The sequence below is a fragment of the Montipora capricornis genome, chromosome 10 (assembly GCF_036669925.1).
Source record: "Montipora capricornis isolate CH-2021 chromosome 10, ASM3666992v2, whole genome shotgun sequence".
Lineage (NCBI taxonomy): Eukaryota > Metazoa > Cnidaria > Anthozoa > Scleractinia > Acroporidae > Montipora > Montipora capricornis.
The window spans coordinates 25,473,764-25,500,887 of record NC_090892.1 but is presented as its reverse complement, the minus strand read 5'-3'; the positions used below and the strand labels follow the sequence as shown (position 1 = coordinate 25,500,887).

The window sequence follows — 27,124 nt, the reverse complement described above, 5'->3', positions numbered from 1 at the left end:
GTTGGCACGCCTTTTTGTGGCCGGCTACGGCTATTTATTTTGGAACTGAATTCATCGTTACTCTAGCGACTGTCCACACCAAACTAATACCTTTCGATTTTTAGGATTTTTGTGTCAAGTGGACGGGCAGTCGTGAGCTGCTTTGTTTGACTGTGAAATTGCAGTCGAGTAAGCGAACTACTACGCTTTAGCTTGAGTTTTTAATTAGTAATTTTTCTTTTGTTCCAAACTGAACAGAGAGGGTGGAGAGATTATCAGTCAAACGGAAAATGTTGTGAAAGAGATTACTGTGCAGGTAATTTCAGTTTTATTTTTTGATTTCCAAAGGGTCTTGAGAGAAGAGCAGATGAGAAATAACTTGAAGAAATGAAATATTAATTCTTTTTTACAAGATATGTTTCGACATGTATATATACCATCTTCAGTTGTGATAATAATAAATGGAATATTTACCCAGGATTACCCTTCAGTACAAAGTACTGTTATCAACGGGGTCCTGCTGGCTAAGAATTAAAAAACTAATACTAAAAAAAGTTTAAAAAAGTGCATACTAGTAATAGCTATCGCTAAGTGCCAACGAAACAGTCAATATAATACATAGTTTGCTGATTTGTAACAGAGTTCCAAAATACCCAACAGTAGTTGTGATTTTGTAATACAATAATAAAAATTACACACCTTGTATCTCCAACAAAAATGTAGATGTCAACGTGTTTTGCAATAATATGGAAAGTACTGCTGTAATTTTTGAACGGCCGTAATTTTAACAAGAACGTACAATCATTAAATTGAATAAAATCAGTGCCATGTAAAAAAATCGCCAAAGCGTTTTTAGACTTTTCAGTGTGGAACGTGTAACAGGGAATCAAACTCTCTCGACAAGATACAGCCATGAATTACAAGTCAAATTGATCGTTTAATTGTGTACTTTGCAGACAACATATCTTCTTTGAAAATTAAATTAAATTGTTCACGACTCAATGGTTACAAAACGAAAACAAACTGCTCTACTCGCCGGGTGAAATCCGAAATTGACAACAGCGGGCGATGAGAACACGTACGCCGGCTTAGTTTTGAGCTCGTTCACTCAATATAGAACACGATGGTTCAAAAATAAACATTAAAGGACACTCAAAGCAAGTGTACACAATACAATGGTCAGGGAGATGGGAAAAAATTGTTTTCACTCACCTCCGAACACAAGATCATCATAAGTGGCGCGTTTCATGCAAGTTTGGCTAATGACATCACATATCAAAACACGCGCTTTCATTGCCCTACTAAATCTCGAGGGAACCTTAAATTACACTACGTAGCCTTACATTACACTTTTCACAGCACGATCGAGAATTTTTCTGACTGCTGCAATACTTCGCGCGGCATTAGGCTGGCCGCCTCGCAAGCCTCGCGTCTTCGCTCGGCTTGCTCGTTGGCAGTAAAAGCAACAAACGCACTTAGTTAAAAACAATCAAAAACTATAATAGAAATTACAAGTAATAATCATCCAAAGCTTTCCTAAATAAAACTCTAGAATAAACTTAAACTTAACGACAATGAATTAAAAATCGAGGCACCTAATAAATAAAAACTACGGTGCGCAAAATCTAGTTTGACCTGTGGTAGTTTTACTGTTTTCCCATTGTTTCTAGTATTTAAAGCGTTATGATGTAATCGTTGAAAGTAATCTTTAAATGGATAACATACAGTTCAATTTGAATTTAAACCTATTTATAAGAGAAATACAATGGATGAAATGATACATTATTCCCATACTTACAAAAACAAATTAAATGGATTAGTTATGATACTTAGATACTATCATCGCGACAAAGCCGTTAAAAATATAAAGAAGAATTTCATTGTAATTTAAAAGTGAATAGCTAACGAGACTAAACTGAAAGAGATAATCCAAAATGTTGTAGTTGTTGGTTGAGAGTATGTTTGTTGTATTTGATATGCAAAGCCTCTTTTATTTTTATTTTTTAAACGCGAGTTGGCTGAGTCTAATATTGTGAAATATTCAGTGGAGGAAGAGTCTCCAGCACAAGTAAATTCATACACTACGTGCGATCGGAGACCCTGTGGCTCAAAATCTTTCACAATTAACAACGGCGTTATTTTGAAAGTAGAAAAAACCACTGAACTTAATCTCAATATTAGTGCAACACATTCTGAGTAATTTCTTAAGCCTTTTTTGTGTCATTTTCGAGAACATACCAATATAAGGGAGCTTGTAAAAATGCGTGTTGGAAAAATCCTTTCCATTTGTATTACTTATCTCACTGGCGTTACCAATTTCCCCGTTCATATTACCGTATGATCTGATCAATCGTCCAACCTAGGAAACAGCTTTTTCGTACAATTGTGACGGGGTTCTTGAATGTCCTTATGAAAACCAAACTATGTACTGTTTATTTTGTAAACCCTGTGAAAAAGTGTGCTAAGCAATCCCAATTCCTATGATGACGAGGCAAACGGACCCGTAAAGGTCTTTTTGCGGTAAACAGGGGCAACTGGAGAAGACTGATTGTTGTCAATCAAAACATCCAAAAAACTGTTATTTCTTTCCAACCACCCTTTCAACTGTGAATCGTAAGTTGGGATGTGTAGAGTTGATACAATGAAAGAATAATAACAATATAGAAGAAGACGAGTAGTTCTCTATGGTCTTCCGAAAATACTTAAGTATGTGAAGATTTTCACATCGCAAATGCATCTGAACAATAGCCACTTTTACTTATTAACTCTGAGATACATGAGCCTCGTCTACAACAAGGAACTTGACGTCGTTCTTCAATTTTGAAGTCTTAAGCTTTGAAATCCAATTCTTCCTCATCCACATTTCAGCGCTGCCAAACACTACCTCATATTCCCTTCCAGTATTTCGTCATCAATCTTGAGACTCTCGCCAATCGTTGCAGCCGCAATTCCCAACTCGTTAAGTTCGATAACCCGTTTTTCAGTGATTGCTTTCAACACACGCGCGCGAAGGTAATTAAGGCGAACAAGTCATTATTCGTATTAGGATCTTAACGTAAGGAAGGAATGTCCCAGGAGGAAGTAGATCACCTTTTTAACGCAATAGTCTTACCAAATTTTTCTTACGCTCTGTCGGTTTATGGTGCCTCATAGCTGCGCTTGGGGCTCGTGAAGAAGCAAAATCCCCGGGGACATCAGAGTAGAAGAGCTTCAGCAGATCGTTCTCTTTGGAACCGCTCACATAACGAGGAGGACCCTGTTCATCAACGACAAGTAATAGACCCAATGCACAAATGGCGCTTACATGTGAATAGCAATACTTATACCTCTGCAGACTCACATCTACGCGAGAAATCCTTTGTTAAAAGGATGTATAAGTATTTGTATTCAAATTACAGCCCCATTTATGCAATGGGTCTATCGATCTCATTCTTTTGTCAGAACTTCCCCAACTTTCTGAGTCCCTTTTACTGTACATTGTCGTCTCATTGATTATTCTGTCTCTTATCCTCAGACAGTGTGAAGCAGCATACATGCATGTAAACAAGACAAAGATCAACCACCTTTTTATGGATGATCTGAAGCTTTATGCAAAAATGAGAGCCAACTGGACTCACTGATGCAATCATTGAAAATATTCAGCCTCGAGAAGTGTGCTGTCTTGATATTGCAACTGAATTGTGGCAAGCTGGCACAGTCAGAGACTACCCAATGAGACTAAAATGCGCTGCGTTTTGTCTTAACAGTTCCTTTCTGAGGCTCAAGGAGTTTTGCTAGAATTTCTGGTTGCATCACCTTAGGGATGCTGTTCCGATTGCCTTTCATAGCTATGCCGTCTTCGATAGTGATCTCGTCTCGGTATGTCCAGGATGGCTTCAGGATTTGCGAAACGTTTTGATGACTGAAGGCCAGCCTTGGTAGGCTTGTTATTAAAGGGCGACTAGTTCTGGATCGTCACTGGTGTTTCGTCTGATTCTTTGGCGCTAAACGGGGGACATACTTTCTGTAATCATGTCCGGTATTGTGTGTTTCTCTTCAGGTAACAGTCTCGGCAATGCATCAGCGAGTCCCATCTCTTTCCCAGGTCTGTACTGAATCACGAGATCGTAAAGCTAAATATGGAAAAGCATGCTTTGGTGACGTAACGGAGCAGCGGTTAGGTGCTTGATATGTATACTATCGAAAGGGTTATGGTCTGTATGGACAGTGAATTGTCTCCCGAACAAGAAGGTATGGAATCTTTGACAGACATAAACCACGGCTAGCAATTCCCGCTCAATGTTGACGTATCTTGACTCCACTTTTCAAAGCTTTACTTTATGCTGCACCAACGCCTTTGGAAAATGTGTGCATGAAGGACTGCCTCCTTCTGTGGGTCAAAGTAGGTCACAGTTATCCCGTTGATGATTGATTCCTTTATCTTGAGTACGTATTGATATGTCGCTCTCCAGGTGAATGAACTGGTTTGCTTTATGAGTTCTCGTAAGGGTACGGTTAGTGTTCTAAAACTTGGGATGAAGGGTCCCTTATAAGTGGCGAGGCCCAAAACGCCACACGCTCTTGCTTATTTCTTGGGAGTTTAGCTGTTGAAGCGCAGAAAGATCGGGCTTGATCCCATCTGGGCCGCACATGATTCTGTAGAATTTGATGCTGCCTTTCTTGATAAGGCACCTGTCGGGATTGAGATTTATTGCAGCTACTTCACATTGTTTTATCATGACATGCATGTTTGAGGCATGGTCGTCTTCACTCTGACCAAAAGTAATGATTTGAGCTATGCGTCGAGCTATGCCTATTACGCCCTGGCATACTTCGAACGTTTGATCGACTACTCTTTTTTGGAAAATTTATAGTGACATTTTCAGTCCGAAAGGCAAGCATGCAAACCGGTATCTCGCTAGGGGTGAGTGAAAGTTGGTTAAAAAGCTAGATTTCTGATCTAATACTTCGCTCCAATAGCCACATTTGAGGTAGACTTATCTTCTCATCATATATACCAATCACATTTCTGTTCCTGATAGTTTTCATATATTTATTTCAACTCGCAGTCTTCTGCGATAGTTAATAACTCGGTCACGAATTGCTCATTGGACTCAGTGGCACTTCACACTCTCTTATGGAGCTTGTATCTTGCGAATACAATTATGGCAACTCTCCCAGGTTTTTCGGGAGTTTGCAGGATAGGGAGGGAATCCCTCGGTATCCCGAACGGGTATCAAATCTCCCAGATAAAACGACTTTGAACCTTTTAAAAAGGTTTCTCCATTGTGGGCTCATATCGCATCCCCAAGTTCAAATAACTTCGATTTTTTAAAACTCGTTTTTTAACGCTTTTTTCCATCTCTGAGTTTCAAACACACGTTGACAGAACAAAAGAAAATGGCTTTCTTCAACTTCGTTTGTTATCACGGCCATATAACCGATTTTTTGATTGGATCTTCGTTTAACTAATAAAAATTCTCGACAAAAGTGCCCTGTTTTCCCGCAATTTTCCTCAGTGTTCAAGATTCACAGTGGCGGTCCTGAGATTTCTCTTGTATTCTGAAGGAGTATCTGGGCTTCAAAGGGGTAGGTGCGTGCGTGTTGTTTGTCTTTACTTCTCAAGTCCAGAAACTTACATGTGTTTACTAGATCATATCACAAGCACACACACTGCTCATGCGCATTCTCTCGTTCACATAAGTGAATCTCATAACAGTTTTCATCCACGGAATTGTGTGGTACGACTCTATGTACCAACGGAAGAGAGAAGAAGGGGCCCCATTTCAGTTGAGGACTGTGTCAATCAAGAAAGAATGTCGCTAGAAAGTTATGTCCAAGCTACTGACGGAGAACTGTTGAAAACAGTCAGCAGGGAAGGAGTTGAAATTCAAGAAACAGCTGCTGCCTTTAAAGTAAGGGAATCTGTGGTGCTGCGTCGGTGGGAGAGTGAAACAAGAAAATTTGGCATTTATTTCAAACCTAAAACTCACAAACCCAACCACCCGGGCCGCCCATTTGTTTCAGCATGCAGTTACCCAGCCGAACCTATCTCGAGCTATTTAGACAAAATCATGACATCCATAGTCAGGTCACTACCTTCGTACATGAAAGAAAGCAACCATGCACTTGATATTTTCCGTACATTCAATTTCTCAGGCGAAAACAAATTCATTTTCACTATGGACATAATATCTTTATACACTGTAATCCCCAACACTGTAATGCCCAACAATGAAGGCCTCCAAAAATTTTTTGAACTAATGTTAAAAAACCAAGCTCGGAAGCCTTACTTCGTCTGGCTGAACTGGTTCTCACACTCAACTGTTTTTCATTCGGCAACTGCTACTACAAACAAATCAACGGCGTTGCAATGGGAACCAAAATGGGATCTAGCTACGCTAACCTTTTCGTAGGCTATATCGAAAATGAATTTTTCTCTAACTTCAACGGACCAAAACCTGATCTTTACAAACATTTCATCGATGACTGCGTCGGTGCTACTTCATCCAGCAAAGAGGAACTCATCCAATTCATCACTTCATTCAATTCTTTCCACCCGGCTCTAAAATATACCTGGGAAATTTCCGAAAATTCACTTGCTTTCCTCGACATTAAACTTTCAGTCAACGGCAACGGTTTATCTACAAGCGTACACTACAAACCAACAGATTCCCATAACTACTTGCTGCATTCGTCCTCTCATCCGCAACACGCCATCACATTCTCTCAATTTCTTAGACTAAGGCGCCTCTGTAGTGACGAGTCCGACTTTAACAGCAAGTGCGAGGAATGTGCCTTTTTTTCAACAACCGTGGCTACCCGGACTCCGCTGTCACCACAGGCAAACATCGTGCCCAAGAAATCGATCGAGAAACCGCACTGCAAACACCACAGAACGAAGAAACCAACAGTCAAAAACTTCTCAAAAACTTCAAAATTCTCCGCAATGATCTCGAAACTAAACATATATTTCCTCTGCCACCACTCATTTCATTCAAACGCGACAAAAACATAAGTAACTTTTTAGTTAGGAACGCATTTACGTCTGAACACGATGTACACGAACACGATGCAAAACTTTTCCTTTTATTTCTAACATGGTTAAGATCTCAGGACCGAATCGATCCGTTAAAAACACTGACCACTGTACATGCATCTCCGCAAATGTCATCTATTGCATAACCTGCACTCTATGTAGGAAGATGTACCGCTTGCGCGAACACCTAAGAGATGTAGAAAGAAACGACTCAGACGCAAGAAAAACAGTTGTACACCATTTTCATCTTCCTAATCACTCCCACCACAACATGACAATTTGCGGCCTATTCTTACATCACGGCAACACAGAAAGCCGCAAGAATCTGGAACAAAAATTAATCTTTCAACTAGGTACACTCCGTCCTCACGGAATCAATGAGCGCCTCTCATTCCATTAATTTATTCAAAAATTCATGTTGCAAGACTTCAGACCAGCATAAAAACCAAAAACACCCACCATTCCTCTATTCGCTCTGACGAAGGGCTAACGCTCGAAAGGTCAGTTTTCTAAATCGTTCACAGTGGTAATTCGACATTTATTAACACGTTTGATAAAACTAAATTTTCCTGTTTAAAGCGATTGTAATGAACCAACTATTGTGGGACTTAAGTTTGCAAACAGACTATAAAATTGAGGCTAGGAGACCCACTTTATTGATAATTGACAAGAAAGAGAAAGGCTGTCAAATTATAGATACGGCAATTTCAGTGGATGAAAGAGTGTGACAGCAAAGGAAGACTAAAAAAGTAATAAGTAGCAAGATTTTGTAAGCTCGAGAGAGGTTCGAAGAAAGTGAGCTGTAAGGGCAAATATGATATATGGTATAAAAGACGACATGATAATGTGGCGAAGATTATACATTGGAAGTTGTGTGAGCTACACCAGCTTGAAAGGAAGGCAAAGTGGTATGAACATCCAGTGTGATAACGTTGTTGAAGAGAGAAACCCCGACATCATCGTAGTGAGCAAGAAGGAGACGAAATGTATAATTGTGGACATTGCTATCCCTGGAGATAGTAGGGTACATGAAAAGGAATTTCAAATAATCGAAAACTATCAGGATTTGAGGTGGGAGGTTAGAAGAATGTGGAGTGTAAGAAACGTGGATGTAGTACCGGTTGTTGTAGGGGCTCTTGGAAGTGTTACTAAGAACCTTGGAAAATGGATTGAAAAATTGGAGATTAGTATATGTAATAGCGGAGCTAAGGGCGCGCCGATAACTTGCGCGCGAGGAGCACGATTGTTAAGAAATATGATAACCCATCGAAGAGAGAAATTTTGGTTTTATAGGCATGACGTCAACGACCATCCGTCTGTTCGTCCGTGCGTCCACCCTTCCATGTATGCCAATGTGACCAGTATCACGCTAGTTTACATCATACATCTTTGATATTGGACATCCATGTTTTCATCAATTCACACCTGTCAAAACAAAGTATCCGCAGACCAGTATCACGTGACCATATCGCAGGCTCAAGCTTAGAGCTCACCGAGGTCAGCTGTTGTGTTTTCAAGTACCAGGTACTGGTTTCCGATTGAATTGCAGGCTCAACCCACTATTAACTCCTAAGCATAAGCGAGGCTTCATTTCGGGCGCTTTCTGTGGCGCGACGCGGCTACACGGCCTTACTACGTCAACTATAGTTCTTACACAGTCAACGCTTGTCGTGTTCAGGTGGAAAACGGTTTGGAAAATGTTTTCTTTGTGCATTTTTCGCTGGTTTTAATCCAGTTTGACATACCATGATAGCTGTGGTCAACACTAGCGGCTACGCAGTTATTCAAGTCAAGCATGGGAGGGATATAAACTTAAAGCAGAGTGTTTTTTTTTTATCTGCTTAGAGCTGCTTTTTTCTCTGTACTGCAATTTTTGGCATATCTTTAGAAGCTCTGATAAGGTTACATGATGCCTGGAAGACCTATGACTAGAACAGAAACGAAAGGAGAGCGAAAAAAAAAAAAAGAAAACGACAAAATAGAATACCAGTAATAGCTCATACTTAGTGGAAGAAGTTACTCCACAAATTATTTCCTTGGGCACTAAACCGTTTGTTATTTTCAAAAAGTGGTTTAATCGGTTTTCCTTTGTTCAGGAATGAAAATCGAATTTTTATTCTCAACTGGAATTAAATAACAATTATCTGTACTCTTTTGGACATAAAGAAAAAGGTGATTTGTTTGTTTGTTTTGCTCTAAAATGTTACGGTGGCCCGTAAGGGATATAGCATCTCGTGATCAGAAATTTTGAGTTTAGAAACTCGAAATTGAGTCTTCAATTTAATTTAATTTACTTTAATTTAATTTTAATTTAATTAATTTAATTTAATTTAATAAAGCTTCTTACCAATGTGCAAAAGAAAATATATATACAAAAGTACAATAGGTAAAGGAAAGCAATAGGGGAAACTGAATTCCCATATAAAAACTGCTCTCCAGAAATAAAAGTTAAAACAATTAAGAATAGTATATCTAATATATAATTTCACAATGTGTACGAAATCTAAAAGACCTATCTATTTACAAAGATAATTAAGTAGTAAAGTTTTAAAAGAGCTTAAGCTAGAAGCAGACATAACTGAATTAGGTAAAGAGTTCCAGTCATTAACGTAACGGTTAAAAAATGAAAATTTAAAATAGTTTGTCCTGACTGCTTTAGGTCTAATTTTAAAGTCATGGTTACTTCTGGTTCTTGTTGGGCCAGTCAGATCCACATATGCGGTATAGTCAATATCAGAATAGCCATGAATTATCTTGTAAAGCTGAAGCAAACAGAGGTATTTCCTTCTAAGCTCCAATGATGACCAGTTCAGTTCAGTGAGCCTTTCAGAGTAAGGTTTATCGGATCCACATATCAATCGAGTAGCACGACGCTGGATGGATTCAATACTGTGTATGTGTTTAACCAAATAAGGGTTCTACACTGGGCATGCATATTCCAAAATAGGACGAACTAAAGCATTAAAAGCTGTTTTAATTGCCACAGGATCTTTCGGCCCAAATGTTCTCCTTATTAGACCCAACACTCTATTTGCCTTACCAACAATGTAATTGATATGAGCGTCCCACCTTAAAGAAGATTCAATCCAAATACCCAGGTGCTTATGTTTATTTACGGCCGACAGATTATTCTCATTTATCACATACTGATGAACTAAAGGACATTTAGACTTAGTAACATGTAGGGCCTTACACTTTTCAGGATTCAGCGTTGCCTTCCACAAGTCACACCAGGAGGCAGCAGACAAAAGATCACCCTGAAACTCAACACAATCATCTACAGATGTGATATTACGATAAAGAACACTGTCATCAGCAAAAAGCTCTGTACTACAGCTTACATTTAGGGGGAAGTCATTTATATACAGCAGGAAAAGTGGCCCTAATATACTCCCTCGAGGGACACCAGAGGACACTTCCATCCATTCTGATGAATGACCTCCAATAATGACTCTTTGTGTACGGTCTGACAGATAATCGTGAAACCAGGAAAACAAATGACCCCGAATGCCATAACACTGCAACTTATAAAGCAATGAGAAACCTTGTCAAAGGCTTTTGCAAAGTCCAAAAAGATCACATCGACTGAGGCACCTTTCTCAAGAAAACTGAACCATGAATGTAGCAGCTGAAGAAGTTGAGTAACACATGAACGAGCTTCTCTAAAACCATGCTGGCTCTCACTCAGCAGCCTATGATGTGTCAGGAACTTCATAATATGCTTATGGATAATACGCTCCAAGGCCTTTGCTAAAATACTCGTAAGAGAAACTGGTCGATAATTTTCAGCCAAAGTGCGTTCGCCAGATTTATGAATTGGAACAACATTGGCAGATTTACAGACACTTGGTAACTTGCCATGAACCAATGAAAAATTAAACAGCTGTGATATTGATGGTGCCAACTCAGAGGCACATTCCTTCAGAATTCTAGGTGAGATTGCATCAGGACCATTCGCTTTATTTACATCAAGGGAACTAAGAACTTTATAAACATCAGCCACTGAACATGATAAGTCATCAACCGTGCTTTCAGTTAATGATGTAAAATCCTCATAAAGCAACTCACTAGATCTTTCACTAAAAACACTATGAAGGAATTTATTGAATAAATCAGCTTTCCCTTTTGGCGTAAAGGCAGATTGACCATCATATTCAACACAGCTGGGAATACTAGCATTACCAGTGCGTGATTTTACGAACGACCAAAATTTTTTCGGCTCGGAAGGCAAAGATGCTGTTAGATTAGCAACATATTTCCCGTGCGCTTTGTTCAAACTATCCTTCACCTTATTGCCTAAGGACTTGTATTTAGCCCATTTGACAGGGTCCATTGAGGATTTTGCTTTCTTCCACAAACGCCCCTTTCTTCAAAACTAGGGATCTTAATTCAGAATTAAACCATGGTACATTCCTTTTGTGCTTCTGCGACCTTGTTGGAATATTACGATCAACTGCCTCCATAAACAGAGCTCTCCATGCATCCCAAACATCATTTATATCATCCAGTAAGAAAGCAGTATTCCAAGGTATATTTGAGAAATCGTCTCGCAGATTATTCCAATTGGCAGCGCCAAAGTTATAAACAATCCTAGGACTTTGCTTTGGTCGTACGATTTTGAGCCACAAATTAAATTCAATGGAGTTATGATCAGAGTTATCAAGTCCCTCGTTAACATTAAGGTCAAACAACAGATCAGGAGCCGTAGATAACACCAAATTCAATATATTATCGCCCCTCGTAGGATTCAAGACCATTTGATGGAAAACATAATCCTGATATATGGTGCAGAACGTCGAGGATAACGTATCAGAACCAATTGGACAAGACGGATTGGACCAGTCAACATTGGGCAGATTGAAATCTCCAAGTAACAAAGTAGTTAAGGTATTTCCACTTCTCTCTAACAGGCATAATGATTTTTCCAGCTCCAGCAAATAAGAAACATCTGTATAAGGAGGTCTATAAAAGACCCCAACCATTATACGAGAATATGGGTTTGAAATTATAATCTCGCACCACATAATTTCACAATCCCTTTCTAGCTCCGATCTTCTGATGCTGCTGATTTCGTGAGAACAGGCTAGCAGCACTCTTCCACCATTACGTGAGCGATCTTTACGATGCACATAATACGTACTAGGGAAGATTTCAGCTGAACGTATTGAAGAATCCAGCAATGATTCAGTAACAGCGACTAACTCAAAGGTGGTAGACGATAAGCGACTGCCCAATTCAACTCTCTTGTTGACGATACCTCTCGCATTCAAGGCCAAGCAGGATACATGATTCTTACGTGTCGGCTCAGCCAAATGTGTTTTCGAGACCCTTGACAAGACAGGTCCAGGATTTGGATTAACATCGCCGCTTATCGCTAATCTCATCAGATTAAAACTTATATAAGAGTTTGCATGGATATAAACAAAATCCGAGAATACAAATACTTTCGTCCACGTGGAACAGGAACGACTTGTCTGCCATGAAGAGAAAACGGTTTTTCCCCTTACAATGGGGAGCATAGTCAATGGTAAACAGCGCAAGAGACTCATTGCCAAAGGCATGGAAATCCAACAAGACGAAAGTCAAAAGAAAACCGAAAGCAAGAACAAAAATGGCGGAGCTCGCAAAAGCACGTCCTACCTTCATGTAGGTATATAGGGGAATATTTTCAAACTTTATTTTGAGTTTACAAACACGAAAATTTGTGTTTATAAACTCGAAATTTTGTGTTCACAAGCTCCAAATTTCGAATCTAGAAACTCGAAATATTGTGTTCAAACTCCAAATTTCGAGTTTGGAAACTGGTCTGCAGATGAATGTTATAATTTAACTGTTTTAAAGGCCCAAACCCTTTAGAAGTGCGAACAGATGAGCCTAACATTGTTTTGTGCCTCAGTAATTAGGCCTAGGGTCAGCATTTCGGAGGTGTTTGGCCTTTTTCAACAGTTAAATTGTAACCTTACATAAAAGCAAATGCATTTTACCCCTTGTCTGCAGTTTGTATTTAACTCCGACCGTGAGTTTGCAAGCTCAAAATTTCGAGTTTGCGAACGCAAAATTTCTAGTTTCTAAATTCGAAATGGCGAGTTTGTGAACACAAAACTTCGAGCTTGTAAACATAAAATTTCGAGTTTTTAAACTAAGGGCGCTTTCTATTTGTAAGGTCGAGGCCGGCCCGCGCGATTACTCACGCAATCCTTGTGTGGAATACACGCAAGAGCTGATGTAAACAACATGGCTGATGTTGCGACGAGAGTTTGTAACATTCCTCCAACATTTTTTTCTCGACTTTCTTTCGCCGGAGGAGGAGGATAATCTTTTTGTGAACGATGCAGAAGACGAAGTTTTGTTTTTTTCAATCAGTTGTATTTTTTCTCGGCGTGAATTAGCGAGAATTGCGCAGTATTTTGAAGTCACGGTTCCACGCTATCATTGTGATGGCTACAGGAGCCATTTCCGGATGTCATCCTCGACATTTGAACTACTTGTTCAATTGTTAGCACCAAGTGAGCATATTCCTATGGGAAATGCATTTGGCCGGTAGCCCATTGAAGCAAGAAAACAGATAGCTCTGACTGTATGGGCCCTTGCGAACCATGAGACCTGCCGTCAAATATCTGATCGTTTCGATGTCAAGTGTGTCGCGGTACATTGGCATGGTTAAGAGCTCTGCAACTTTATCCCAAGCGACTTTCTTTCGTACTTTTTCCCGGCGTAGGGAAATCAATAGTTTTTTGCTCTTTGTTGTCCACGTCACAAGTTTTTCCTCGTTCTTTAGTCCTGCAATGAAATAAAATTTGTTTATGAATACCTTCACAAGGCACTTCAGAAAAAGGAATCTTCCTTTCAACCAAAACAATGCACAACACATATTTATAATACTCACCATAAGTCTGCGATGAACCTACTGCCATTTTTTAACGCGTACAAATTTTCCCGCGTTCCGCGCAGAACTGAGGGAACTGAGCGGCCCTACTCAATGAACTTGGCCAGTTTGGCCAGAACCAGTTCTGCCAGTTCTCAGAACTCGCGCGTTCCATTCACGGACGGACCAGTCCGACCGGCCAGTTCTTACAAATGGAAAGCGCCCTAAGTTTGAAAATTTGAAGCAGGAAAATTGATCAGGAAATGCCATGTCCCTAACGGGCCACCGTAAATATGCGAGTGGGACAAGTGGTTTTTGATCCGTTTGCCCAACTGGTGGGTTAGGGTTAGTGGAACAAAGTACATCAGTACAACCCTTTTTTGACCTTTAACTGACAAAGTTTCCTGACGGTTTCTAATTATAGCGTGATTCCTATTCGCTGGCTATTGACAGTTGAATGTGAAATGGCTTTTTTCCTTTTTCATTTGCTCGCTGAGGGTATGCTTGCTTCCTTTTAAAACTCATGCGGTTCAAGAAAAATTCATTGCCAAACTGGTGAATTCCAAAGTCATGGCTTCGTGATTCATGCGATATCGGTTTTTAGCGTAAAATGTTCCGTGGAATTCGCAAGTTAGGCAATGAATTTTTGCTATAGAAGAAAGCAAAGGAAATGATTTAATTATTAAAGCAGCAACCGGAAACATCCAAACGAGGAGAATTCGAAACCTTTATTTTCATTAACCCTACACCCTACAGGCAGTAAGAATAAATAACCAGGCAGCTCCGCTTTTAGGCTTGGCTAAATCTATATATTAGGACTACATGCTGTCCAATTTGGAAATAATTGGATGAGAAAAGTTCTAAGGACTGCCAAAGTTAAAGGAGGCCGTAGGCCGAGTCCAATTTGGCAGTCCAAGGAATATTTTGAATCTAATTATTTCCAAATTGGACAAGGATGTACTCCATTACCTATTAATTATATAGCTTCCAAAAACGGTTTGTTCTCACTGTTAGAGACGATTAGTTTAAAAATCTGAGAGAAACCACTGTCCTAGTGAGCGAAATGTTCACTTCCGGTAACTGTTCTCTGCCTGAACGTCACTCGTTTAAGCCGCCTATTATAGCTGCAAGCTAATTGGCCAAAACTCCGTTTTTTTATTTCTCTTGACATTTGATTGGTTGATGGGAAGTATCCAAATTTCTCTGAAATTGGACAGTTTGTTCAAAGCTGAAGTAAACGTTGCACCAAAAACTATTAAATTTACTTCAAATTTGGACAGTTGGCAAAAATTAATAAAACATAGATCTGTTGGCAATATTGGATTTTGATGCAGCTATATGATTAGAGTAAGAATTGGACTGCTGCACTAAACTACGCTATTGGGAACGGCCAGCATTTTAAGGAAAATGCTTGACTTTTAAAGTGCACATGACTCGAAATTTAACCACTATTTTTTATTTTAAAATGGTCTAAGGAGCATTTCTGTACAAAAACAATTTAATTTCTGTTCCGAGATCATATGTAAAATGGGAAGAAACCTCGCGTATTTTTAAGGAAAATATTAGAAAAAACCTGGGATCAAGTTAAGGATTTTGACGTCGTCGGCTGTGTAAACTTCCAACTTGTGCGAAGATTCAGTGCGTTTGTGAGCGTATTTTGCTCCTACATTCACGATTTAAAGCGGCAAAAGCGCACACAGCAATATAGAGTATTCTCTGATCTTCTTTATCGGCAGCTGTAGTTAGGTTATGTAACTAAGACGAAATCTTTTGGTGTGTTCACATCACTCGTGAGCTCGTCAAGTGCATTTTCCCATTAGCTGTATTTTCAGCTCTCGGTATCCAGCATCCTCGGAGACCCAGGGGCAGTCAGTCGAGACGAGACGAGAATCGGGACTGGCGTAAAGGTTTCAAGTAAGGCGAGAAGAGCCCCTGGGAACATACCTTTAATGGACGAGTTCCAGAGCGACTTAAATTCTGATTGGGTGGAAATTTCCGCAACTGTCTTTTTTCCACCCAATCAGAGAACCTCATACAATGAAGTCAGATCGTGATTCCTTATATCAAGTGATAAATACTACATCAACGGTCGCCATTTATTTTTTTAATCGCTCTCCTTGTCTGGCTCGTAAAACAGACATACCATGCGGCGAAAATTTGGGTCGCAAAGGGACGCGCAAGATGCAAAATTCGACCAATTCTACTTAGAAGATTTTGTTTCGTGGGGGCAATTATCTGTACATATGTAAAATCAAAATGCTTGGTCAAAACACCCTCGAAGAGCCGACTAGACTATTGCAAGGGAAGGTACTAGTCGTGTTTTTGTGTTCCGCTTCTTAAATATCACCGTCGCGAATTAATTTTGGTATAAGCATTGCTATCGTCCGCGCAGATTGCAACTTTATCTTGACGCATTTAACCTAGATGGAAAGGATTTGTGTATTGCCTCGCTGTTAAATAAAGTTTTGCAGGGATCAGCCTAAGAGTGTTTTTGTGAATTGTTGCCGTCTGTGCGGCAAAGTGCGATAAAACAAATGTTAAGCTGACGATTTCGTAAGAGTTTTTGAGACGTGTGTAGCCAAACAATAGCCTGCGATGGAAGGCTTAACCCCAAGCTATTTGTAATGCTTGCAAGTATCGAGTACAACATGCTTGAAAAAATCATGAAAAAAGCGCGATTGCAGCAGCCCTGAAGCGGAAGTTTCATTCCTGACATCTTGTCAAAGGGACAAAGAAACAGCTACTGTCGTACAACGAAAAAACCAAGGTTAAAGACTTGTATCTGAAGCACGAAGGTGGAACGCTGGGGGATTATGTGACAGGTGTTTTTGAGCCTGTATTGTCTAGTGATTAATCTAATTGGAAAACAAAAAAAAAAGTGAAGCAAACAGCCAAACCTCCAAGTACAAGAAATAAAGCATGTGTAAAGGTATACACAGAAAGGAATATTCATGGAAAGGATGCAAAAAGCCAGTGTACACACATGGACATTGTTTTTCTGTGTTTAAAAATGAAACAAAATTTATTTTTAATAATAACTACCAAAAATTGATAGCACGAGTTAAGGTTTTGTTTATTATTATTTTTTAATGAGGGACAGGGTTTAACATCACAAAAATCATACATATCAGTTAAATAAATTGGAGCGACATTATTGTCGCATGAATCCAACAATACCTTATGATGCAAATCATAGGATTAGTTGCGAATTCTACTAGCGACCTTCTTGTTGGTAACGGTAATGATGAAAATTCACCAGGCAGTACTAAACAGTTCAATCACAACGAAGCATAACTTATCACAAGAGCAAACTACGTGTGCAACTTGGAGGAACAGTTTTAAGAAAAATGAAAGCACTTAATTCCATAGCAAAATTAGTACCATACATCCACATTTACCATTTTTGCAGCAAGCTATTAAATAAATAAACTTGCCAATAACACTGAAGCGGTTCTACTGAGATAAAGATAATGGCTCCTGAAAGTTTTCAGGTGAAAAACACATTGCATGTAATTAATTAACTAAAGTTGCATTATCATTTTTTTAATTCCCAGGTTATTATACAGTATGAATACAAAGCAATTCTGAGACAGTTAACATCCGACCTTAAAAGTCTTGAAATTAGCCTTTAATTAAGCCTTATTCTCATTCATGACATAACATAATCAATCGTGTGGCCTGTAAGATAAAAAAAAGCTGCAGCAATCGCTTGTTAATCGCACCAAAGAAGGAAGGCCAAAGATTGGTCAAAAAGAAATATTTGCTTTGTGTTGAAGTTAACATATCCTCAAGATCTAAGAGACTTCAGATGGTAAAAACTGTTAAATGAGTGACAGAAAGAAGCTCCAACTCTCTTTAAAAGAACTGTTTCGACCAATGATGTTAAAATCAAGGCAACCTTATGACCCTGATTCAATTGGTACAGCTGGGGAATTTTGCTGACGGGACGAAATAGTAGAATGTCAGATGTACAACACCTGGTTGGTCCTTAGCTCTTTCTTGGTCATACAAGGAAGGTCCTTTTTTTCTTTTTTTGCGCGCTAATTGTATTTTTCTTTTTTTGTGGAATTTTAAGGCTTCAAATGTGTTGCATCTTAACTTGTATGGAAAGGTTGCAAGGTTTACTCATACCAGTAATTAAATAACAAACACAGCTCTAATGTAAGATACAAACTTCAGAGTACTGTTATTGTAATCACAAAATGTTAAATGCCGCCTCGCTTGGACATGATTGCTGTAACCAAAGTTTTAAAACTATGTTATCTTCCCTTCTGTTTAGGGTTGAGGAATATATTGAAGAAGGTCTGCAGACATACGGCGGATGCCCTTTTTCACCCGTGCCGAAATGAATCTCCATATTTCAAAGTCTGGAAAGAGAATTGATCCGATAAGTAAAGCCCACTCCGTTCCAACGAGTATTCGGAAAGCGACAACTTTTCTGAACGACGAATACTTAAAGAGCATCTCTACAGCGAGCGACGAGAACTATTTTTATTTCCGGTCACACTGCTATCACAGCTTTCGGAAGAATGATGCCCCACACAACTTAAAAGTCGCATTGTGCATTTTGAGTGGGGAAGTGAAACATGCTTCATGCTCCTGCGTTGCTGGGAAGGTTGGTTTTTGTAACCATATATTAGCACTCTTAATGAAGATTTGCAAATTCTCATTATATGAATGTAAAACTGTCCATGAACTTGAAAACGAAGGAGACATGCAGCCAAAGCAGGCATGTACTTCCTCTTTACAGCAGTGGCATAGGAAGGGAAGAGAAAACTCTATTAATCCGCAACTAGCAATGGAAGTGCTTGTAGCAAAAACCTACCTGGAGCAGACCAGATCATCAGCTCGAGATCCTGGTGTCAGGTGTACACTTTATGAGGCAAGGAATAATATCCGGGGGCAAAAGGTAGATGAAGAGAAACTATTGGCAACCTTGAAAGAATTGAACCCAAATATGGCCTTAGCACAGATTATGACTGCAAGGTCTGATTCTATTCCCTTAGTGGAAACCAAATTTGGCAAAAGTCCACAAGGTTCGTATGCCAGCTATCAACTTGCAGTGACCGAAGATAATTTTAAAGTTTTTTGTGACATCACATCTGTCCCTAGAGGAAACCCTGCCAACCACAGTGAGCACGTTGTGACATATCCAAGATTTCCCCTATCAAGTCAGTCTAATGAACAGTTTGAGATGCCTGCCGATCTTTCAGAAGCAGAAACATCACTGTTAATGTTGATGAAGATAAACTGAATGACTTTGAAATTAAAACACGCAGCCGAATCAGAAAATTCCGATGTACTGCCTCTAATTTTGGTCTTATAAGGGACAGAAAAAGGAACCATGAATCTCTGGTAAAAAATCTTATAAATCCAAAGCCGTTTTCGTCAAGATATAATACTAATCATGGACTTAAATATGAGCCAATTGCCTTAGAACAATACCAGAAATATATGTCCTCTATTAACAAGCCAGTGAAGGTTTTTGAGTCAGGACTTGTAATAAGCATGGATGCCCCATACTTGGGTGCTTCACCTGATGGCAAGGTTATTGATCCTGGATGCTCAGATCCGTTTGGTCTTTCTGAGGTCAAATGCCCAGAAACCAAGTACTTAGTCACCCCCCTGGATAAATGCTCTGATAGCAGCTTTTTTATGGAAGAAGTCGATGGAAAGCCTAAACTTAAACGCACCCATAAGTACTATGTCCAAGTGCAAGGGCTGATGGGTGTGACCGGGGCAAAATGGTGCGATTTCGTCGTCTACACCAGTAAAGGAATGAGCATCGAGCGAATTCCATTTGACCCTCACTTTTGGAACAGTTTAAAGGTCACATTGAAACTGTATTATTTTAAACACTTCCTAGCTACAGCAGCTAGAGAACCCAGAGCATAAGGCAAAATCACTGTTCTTAACATGTATGTTTACTAAATGGTGAGCCCCAAGGTAGGGTATTTAAACATCAAAACAATTAACTACTGTTCATATCTAATTTTGGTTTTAAATTTGTCAAACCAGTTTGATTTATGATTTTCTATGTTTCTAAATATCATGTTTTAAACACAAAAAGAGACAAAAACAACACTGGTTTGAAAGATATTTCAACTAAGATAAATGTAAACAACAACATTGACTTAGTAAAACAATATAGCATAAACAGATCATGTGATATTAGATATGAGTGGATCCTGAGTGTTGCATAGGAAAGCGCAAACAGTCCACATTTGGTTTACAACACTAAATAAACTCAGAGGAACAACTCCATTCCAAATTCGGAAGTTCTTGATCTTGTTGATGGCCCTTTCGACGTGTATCCGCAGGCTTGCAATCTGCTGTGTCCTAACAACATCCTCAGCAGATATTTGGCCAACACTGCCCAAGAAGGGTGGGATGTTCAGATCTACACCAAGGGGCAGGATGTCTTGGATGTTAAACCCCTTGTCTGACATTACAGAGTCACCATCATCAAAGGATTGGGACAATATTCCACTTCGTAAAACAATTTCACGGTCAGAAATGCTGCCGGTGTAAAGTTGACTGACAAATGTAATGCCCCCACTTGGTGCAATACCGACAAGTGCTTTCAATGTCACATGGTTTTTGTAAGCGCTGAAAAGTTCAGAGTTCAAAAGTAAACTGCTTGGCATTTCACACCAGACCTCCGTACAGTCAATAACCACTTTCGTTGATGAAAATTTTTCTTTAAAATCTGCAGGCATAGTTGCTTGAACTACTGACTTAGAAGGTCAGATGCACACCTGGCCAAATTTTAAATACATGAAATTAATCCATGGCACAAAAAGCCTGCTTATGGTGGACTGTGCCACGCCATACAAGTGAGCTAAATGGCGCTCAGAAAAGCCTCTTCTCAGGCGGCTTAACACCATTAATAATTCTTCAACTGATTTGAGTTTTCGTGGGCGTCCTTTCTTTGCAGGTGTAACGTTTTCTTCTTCCTCAGAGTCTGCATCATAAAAGTCCTCTGGCACATCTTTTAAGGTGCTTCTTGGACGAATATTTTCTCCATCTTCACCAGGATTCAAAAAGTTAAATAAAGCGAGAAAAGTGGCGTAATTTGGAAGGCCAGTATAAAAGTTGATGTAGGCATCTGATGTAAAGAGTTCGAGAGAAAATAATTGGGCCGAGATAACCTCGTGCTGCTTCTCTGCCCCATCCAATTTCTTCTTGAGCTCAGTGTTTTCCTGTCGAAGTTTTAACAGCTCCTGTTCCATATCCTCGATCTTTTTTTGCGCATTGAACTCTAAATCAGTATCGTTTGGCTTGGTATTTCGGTTACTTTTACTGTTAGAGGCAGTTGATGTCGACTGGGAAAGTGATTTCGCCATGGTATCTGTTTCGCTCACTAACTCGGCTTGAGAAGACGTGGATGTCGTTGTTAACAATTTCTTCTTCGGAGGCAGAGGATGTCTTTTCGGAGGAGCTTTTCTTTTCGGAGGGGAAGGAACTGACCAAGCAAATCTGCTTGGAATGCCACCAGCGACCACATAAGCCCGTCCATTAAATGATTTTCTTATATCTTCACGCCTAAAATGCAGCGAACAAACTTTTGTTCCATCGACAATCTTAAACTCCTTTCCTTATTCACGGCGAATTGCGTGAATCCACTGTTTTTTCCACAGCGGAGAGCGTGGGAATTCAAAGAAAGAAACTTTCTCTCCTGTGGACGTCTTCTTTCCTTTCTGATTACATTCAGGGACGCAACAACTACTAACCATATCGAAAAAGCACAGAACAGAACGACTACAAAGCAAATACTCTATGGACTCGTACTCAAAGGACGCGTTGTCAAAACAAACGCGAGGCCTTACTAGCTTCGCTTTCGCGCAAGTAGACCCGGGCAGCCCGAGTGATCCGCCATATTTGCATTCGGTGTATGGTTAGTTCCTTTGTGGGACTCTTTTGAAAATTGGTTTCTGCTTTGCACCATACCTGCAAAGGATCTGATTTTTTGCACAAGAGCTGCTAGATGTTTGAAAAAACAAAGCCAATTGAAATTTTTTTGTTGATTTTAAGTAAAATTCTACATTGCAATAAAGTGAAAATAAGGGGTTTTCAACACTTCAAAAACTCGGAATGCGTGTTAATGAGATAACAGTGAACAGAAAGATTTGTGGAGCATACAATAACTACAAAAAACTCGCATAATGCAGTCTGCAATTGAGAAGAAAAGGCACTGTACATCACCATATTCATTGCATGAATCAAGATTTTTATGCACCTCATTTAAACAATTTTCTCCTTGGTCCCCATTCAAAAATAAAAATAAACAATATTAATTTAACCTCTTATAGACAGACACTCAAGTTAAACTTTATATGTGATGCTGAAAAAGACCGATGGCAATGCTTAGATATGTCTGGCCCGTGCAACAGAAATACCAAAATTAATTCGCGACGGTAATTTGAGAAGAGGAACACTAAAAGACGACTAGTACCTTCCCTTGCAATCGGTCTTCTTCCTGATCTATTTCTTGTCGGCTCTTCGAAGGTGTTTTGACCAAGCATTTTGATTTTACTCATATACAGATTTCCCTTGCGGTTCCCTTTGCGAGCCAAATTTTCGCCGCACGGTATGTCTGTTTTGCGAGCCAGACAAGGAGAGAGAAAAAAAATGGCGACTGTTTATGTAGCATTTATCCCTTGATATAAGGAATCACGATCTTACTGCATTGTATGAGGTTCTCTGATTGGGCGAAAAAAAGACAATTGCGGAAATTTCCGCCCAATAAGATAATCAGAATTGAAGTCGCTCTGGAACTGGTCCGTTAAAGGTATGTTTTCAGGGGCTCTTCTCGCCTTAGTTGAAAATTTTACGCCAGTCCCGATTCTCATCTCGCCTCGACTGACTGCCCCTGCGTCTCCGAGGATGGGTATCCAGATTACAGCTCTCCTCCTCCGTGGGCTTAAGGATCTCTCTGAGGTCTCTGAGGCCCTGAGTTAATTATCCATTTGTGTACATTTCATTATTAAAATACGCGAGGTGTAAAATGTCTCTCGTTATGATTCTCCGCAGTTTGAACGTTTCAAGCATATTAGGTAGGTAAGCAGACTTGGTAAGGTTGTTTATGCATTGGTCTTCTAAAACCTTTCATGTTATTGGCCTTTTCCATTGTACGGCTTCGAATTTATTTTTTCATGGCGTCACAGTGAAGACGATCTGTAGGCAGGCTTGGGATTTGGTTTGTCAGTCGATTATTCAGTGAACGCGCTAGGTACATTTTCAGTTTATATCCGAGTTCCAAATAACATTGAGGAAGTCGTCATTCATCGTCATTGTAGAAGTGGAACCATCTGACTTGGAACGATATGGCACAGAACGAAGTGGTCGATCGCGAGCATAGGCTCACCCGTGCACCTCCCTTCGCTCTCGATTTGTTGCAATCGCTGGTTGGTCTTCCTTTCTTTTCGCTAGGTCTATCAGACCCCAGACATATCAGCTAGATCGATCCTTCGTGCAAAACACAGCACCGGATCGAAGTCTTCGTAGGTTTGGCGGGTAGGTTTGAAACTGGGCCGGTATTATTGGACAAATTTCGTCCATTTCTTTCTTCAATCCTCCTTTGTAGGCAAATGACGCATTTATATACCTGGGGTCAAACTGGGATTTTTGCAGTAGACTAGCCAGGCTAGTCAGGCTAGCCAGGGTCGCTACCAACACAATATTTTCCGCAGACTCTCCGATTTGTCTCATTGTTGCTTATATTTCCCGCTGAAATCTAACACAACTGATGACGTCATGAAGACTTTTTTGGCCGCGGGGGAAATGTCGCAACTTTGTGGCTGCGTGATGCGGCTCGAGTCAAATACCCAGGTGTTACCCTTGCTCACCGTAGAGTCTCCAGTAGCTCAGTGGTTAGAGAATCCGTACTAGATCACGGAGGGTCGTGGGTTCGAATCCCATCTGGGGCTGGGATTTTTCCGAGTTCCCAGTGGGTTCAATTGTAACACCTTTCATTTAATGATGATAATAATAATAATAATAGTAATAATAATAGTAATAATAGGTGCCTCTGATGAAGTCAGTTATGATTTGGACAAGTGGATAAAGATGATTGGTACGACTATCATTAACTTTCAATACCGATTTCTGCACAGAATTCTTCCTACTAACTTGTTTCTAACAAAATTTGGTATCAAACAGGACCCACAATGTTCCTTTTGTAGCAACGCTCCTGAAAATCTCAGTCACCTTTTCTGATATTGTCCAAAAGTTAATACGTTTTGGAAGGTTTTGACCGATAAACTCATTGATTGTGAACTTATCCCTTGAGACTATTTGAAAAATATCGCAGTACATATGGTGCTGCTAACCAGTAACAAAGTCCCTCAGCTAAACATGTTTTTGGCGGTCCTCAGGTCGCAATTTAAAACGAGCCCCTACTTCGAGGAAGTGGGATCCTTTAATGCTGCTCTTCAACAATGATTTTTAGTAAGCAAATTAGTATGCTTTCCCAAATTACACCCTTTCTTGTTTGGGATGCTATTGTTTATAATACGAATCAATTTTCTTTTAATTCCTTCTTTGGCACTGCCCGCTACTGATTTTCTGTTTTTCCCCATTTATTAAAATTGTATACCGGGAAAACCTCTCATCTGTCAGTTATCGCTTTATTTTTTTTCCCCTCAATTTAACATGTTTACCGTCAAGACTACCGTTATTATTATTTTTTTATATTGTTTGTAACTGTAACTAGTGTTATTTAATGTATTGTAAATAATTATGTAAAAAAGTGTTAATAATAAGATCATTGGAGTGGAGCGCCGTGTAGAGCTTCTACAGAAGGTCTGCACGCAGACCTGGGAAGCTCAACATGAGAGTGTGGAGCAATTGATGGCGATGAGGATGAGGACGAGAATGAGAATAACAATGACAATAATAATTCTTCGTATTTGAAATCTAATAGTGCACCATTAATCAAGCGAGTTTCAAATACCATGACTGAGTCTTTTAGACTCGCGCATTGGTAACTTCTCGTCTGGGAACTTTGATACAATTTAATATTAAATTCATACATTTAAGCCACGACTCTCGCACTTTAGATTGGTTCTTAGTGTGCGATTTTTTTAACGTTCTTTAACACGCTAATCACCAGGAAATTACTCGATTTATGAATGAGCTAATTTAACGTGTGTTACTTCTACGCTTACCAGCAGGGCAGTCTGTGCACCCAGGGAAAGGACTGGTGTCAGCAATGTTAACAAACGTACCACGAGGACATGGGAGAAGCCTGAGGCCACTAGTATCATACTGCTTGGCAAATCCAGCCCGATGGAAAAGCTTGCGCACATACTCTTGAATTAAAGAATCTTGTATTGAGATGTCTACAAAGTAAGAGTCATCTTTCTCTACACCCCTGAAATTCAAAATGGACGAGGCAATAATTTGTTAAAGTATCACTAAAATTCCTTTAGTATCGCCATTCCTTATTTCAGGAAACCTGTACCTTTTATGAGAAAACCAAACGATGTATCATCAATATTGTCATTGCTTCTGACGGTGTAAACACTATTTTTTTTGTTGCCCTTGTCTAGGAGGCCGGTTACTTTAATGTAGCCTAACAAACTGTTAATTTCAAAAAATCAAGTTTCCTTCAAAACTTTCTAGAAGTCATTTTCGCAGAGAAGATAACTGTTTTCCCTTTGCTCTCGTGTTAGTGACACTGTTTTGGACAGCCAAAATGTAAATAACTTGAAACGTATTGTTTTAAAGCACGGCGGAACTCTGTTTAACTTCTAGACTAAAGTTCAACACTAGAAAATTCAAATTTGAGAACAGAAAATAACCTGAAATATAACAATGATAGCAAATTTAAGTTCTTTCTGGTAACCGCACATCAAACAAAATTAGGACTTAAGTTGACATAGTTTTCTCGACTTAGTTCATTATCATTTGCTCCCAAGTTCTTGAGCTTTCTCTTCTCCTTATCTACCTAAGATATCTTACTGAAAATTGAAGAACATTTCCCAGAAATATCCCCTACATACGTCCTAAACTAACTGTATTCTAGCGCTGAGTTATGCGTATTATACCTAACTCAGAGGTTATAATAATAATAATTGACAGTGCTAATCACCCTTTACTTGCAGTATTGAGGAATGAATTGTGAAAGGGCACAGCTCACGAAATCGGGCTGAAAGCATACGAAAGGGCCTCTGGCTGCAGTTATATGGTCCATGTTTGATGTCAGAGCACAGCACCACAGCTAGATGTTAATTATCTGTGAGTCGATTTTCATGAGGGAGGAAAACCAGAGTACCCGGAAGAAAACCCTCGAGTCAGGTTGCTCAGCCCACATGCAGGCCAGGTCCAGAGTTGAACGCCGGCTCGCAGTGGTGGGAGGCCCGATAGATAACCACTAAGCCACCCTGGCTCCCTATATGTTTATATTTATGATGACAGTTTTATTCTTTCACAATCACTAGACTAGAGGCTAATAGTTCCTGGACATCAGTGACGAATGATCGACATACTGATTTGAGGCAACCATCGTAGGAAGAAGAAGAAAGGAAAAAAAAGGAGCCTTTTTTACTCACCGTAGCATTTTAACCTAGCATTCCGTGGGGCCGTGAAATGGAAGAAGGCAGCGAGTCAGCTGAGAGTAGGTATCATGACCACCGAGGACAATCCTATGTGGTGGTCAATAGGGATTTCAACCCGAAACATCCAAATGCACTGGACCACGCTGCCAGTGCTTCGGCAGGGCATTGTTTTGTGGGTAACTCCGAGTCTTTTGTTGTGAGTGAAATTCACCGTTAAGTATCTCTAAAACAATCTGACTTGAAGATTAAGAAGCCAAGATTGAAATAAACGGCTCGAGGATGTAGAAGTTATTTTCGGTAATTCAAGGGTTTTTTGAGAAGTGCCTTTCGAACAATAGCATATGTTTTTTTGTTGATCGAAGCAATCCTTGTCCTTAATAATGGGGCATATGAGACGCTTGTTAAACCAGAGTTGCAATTGTCGTTTGCCTGGAAAGGATTGTGACATATCATTTATGTAACAGTGAGATTTGGGTTACCTGTGTTACTCCTCGGGGGAACTGGTAACAAGTTACTCGCCTCACGACGACTTGCACATTGTTGGTTGGAATACGTTCTCGAAAACATAATCTTCAGAGGAATTAACCATCCGTTGATTTTACATTCATCGATATGTTAAGCAAGTCTTTATCTATTATCTCCCTGAGTTTTGTAATGAAATATATTGGTTTTATAAGTATTTTCACACGATTTAGTCGAGTG

The 27,124-nt window shown here is 39.7% G+C and overlaps 2 protein-coding genes and 1 pseudogene across 2 annotated transcripts in view; 1 reads left to right on the top strand and 2 right to left on the bottom strand.

The window, feature by feature from the left end:
* The window catches only part of LOC138020524 (uncharacterized), a 28,888-nt gene extending 16,507 nt beyond the window's left edge, over positions 1-12,381 (bottom strand). Inside the window, exons 1-3 of the mRNA XM_068867495.1 lie at positions 11,445-12,381; positions 10,592-11,119; positions 10,191-10,463 (exon numbers count right to left, since the gene is read on the bottom strand). Of these exons, the coding sequence (XP_068723596.1) occupies positions 10,191-10,463; positions 10,592-11,119; positions 11,445-12,381 (1,738 nt within the window). The remainder of the gene's footprint in view (positions 1-10,190; positions 10,464-10,591; positions 11,120-11,444) is intronic.
* A 6,279-nt stretch (positions 12,382-18,660) lies between these two features.
* Positions 18,661-19,757, top strand: LOC138019143 (uncharacterized; annotated as a pseudogene).
* Positions 19,758-20,023: 266 nt separating this feature from the next.
* LOC138020522 (uncharacterized) lies at positions 20,024-20,581 on the bottom strand. Its single transcript, XM_068867494.1, has one exon. The coding sequence runs from the start codon at positions 20,579-20,581 to the stop codon at positions 20,024-20,026; it is 558 nt and encodes a 185-aa protein (XP_068723595.1).
* Between the last annotated feature and the right edge of the window lie 6,543 nt (positions 20,582-27,124).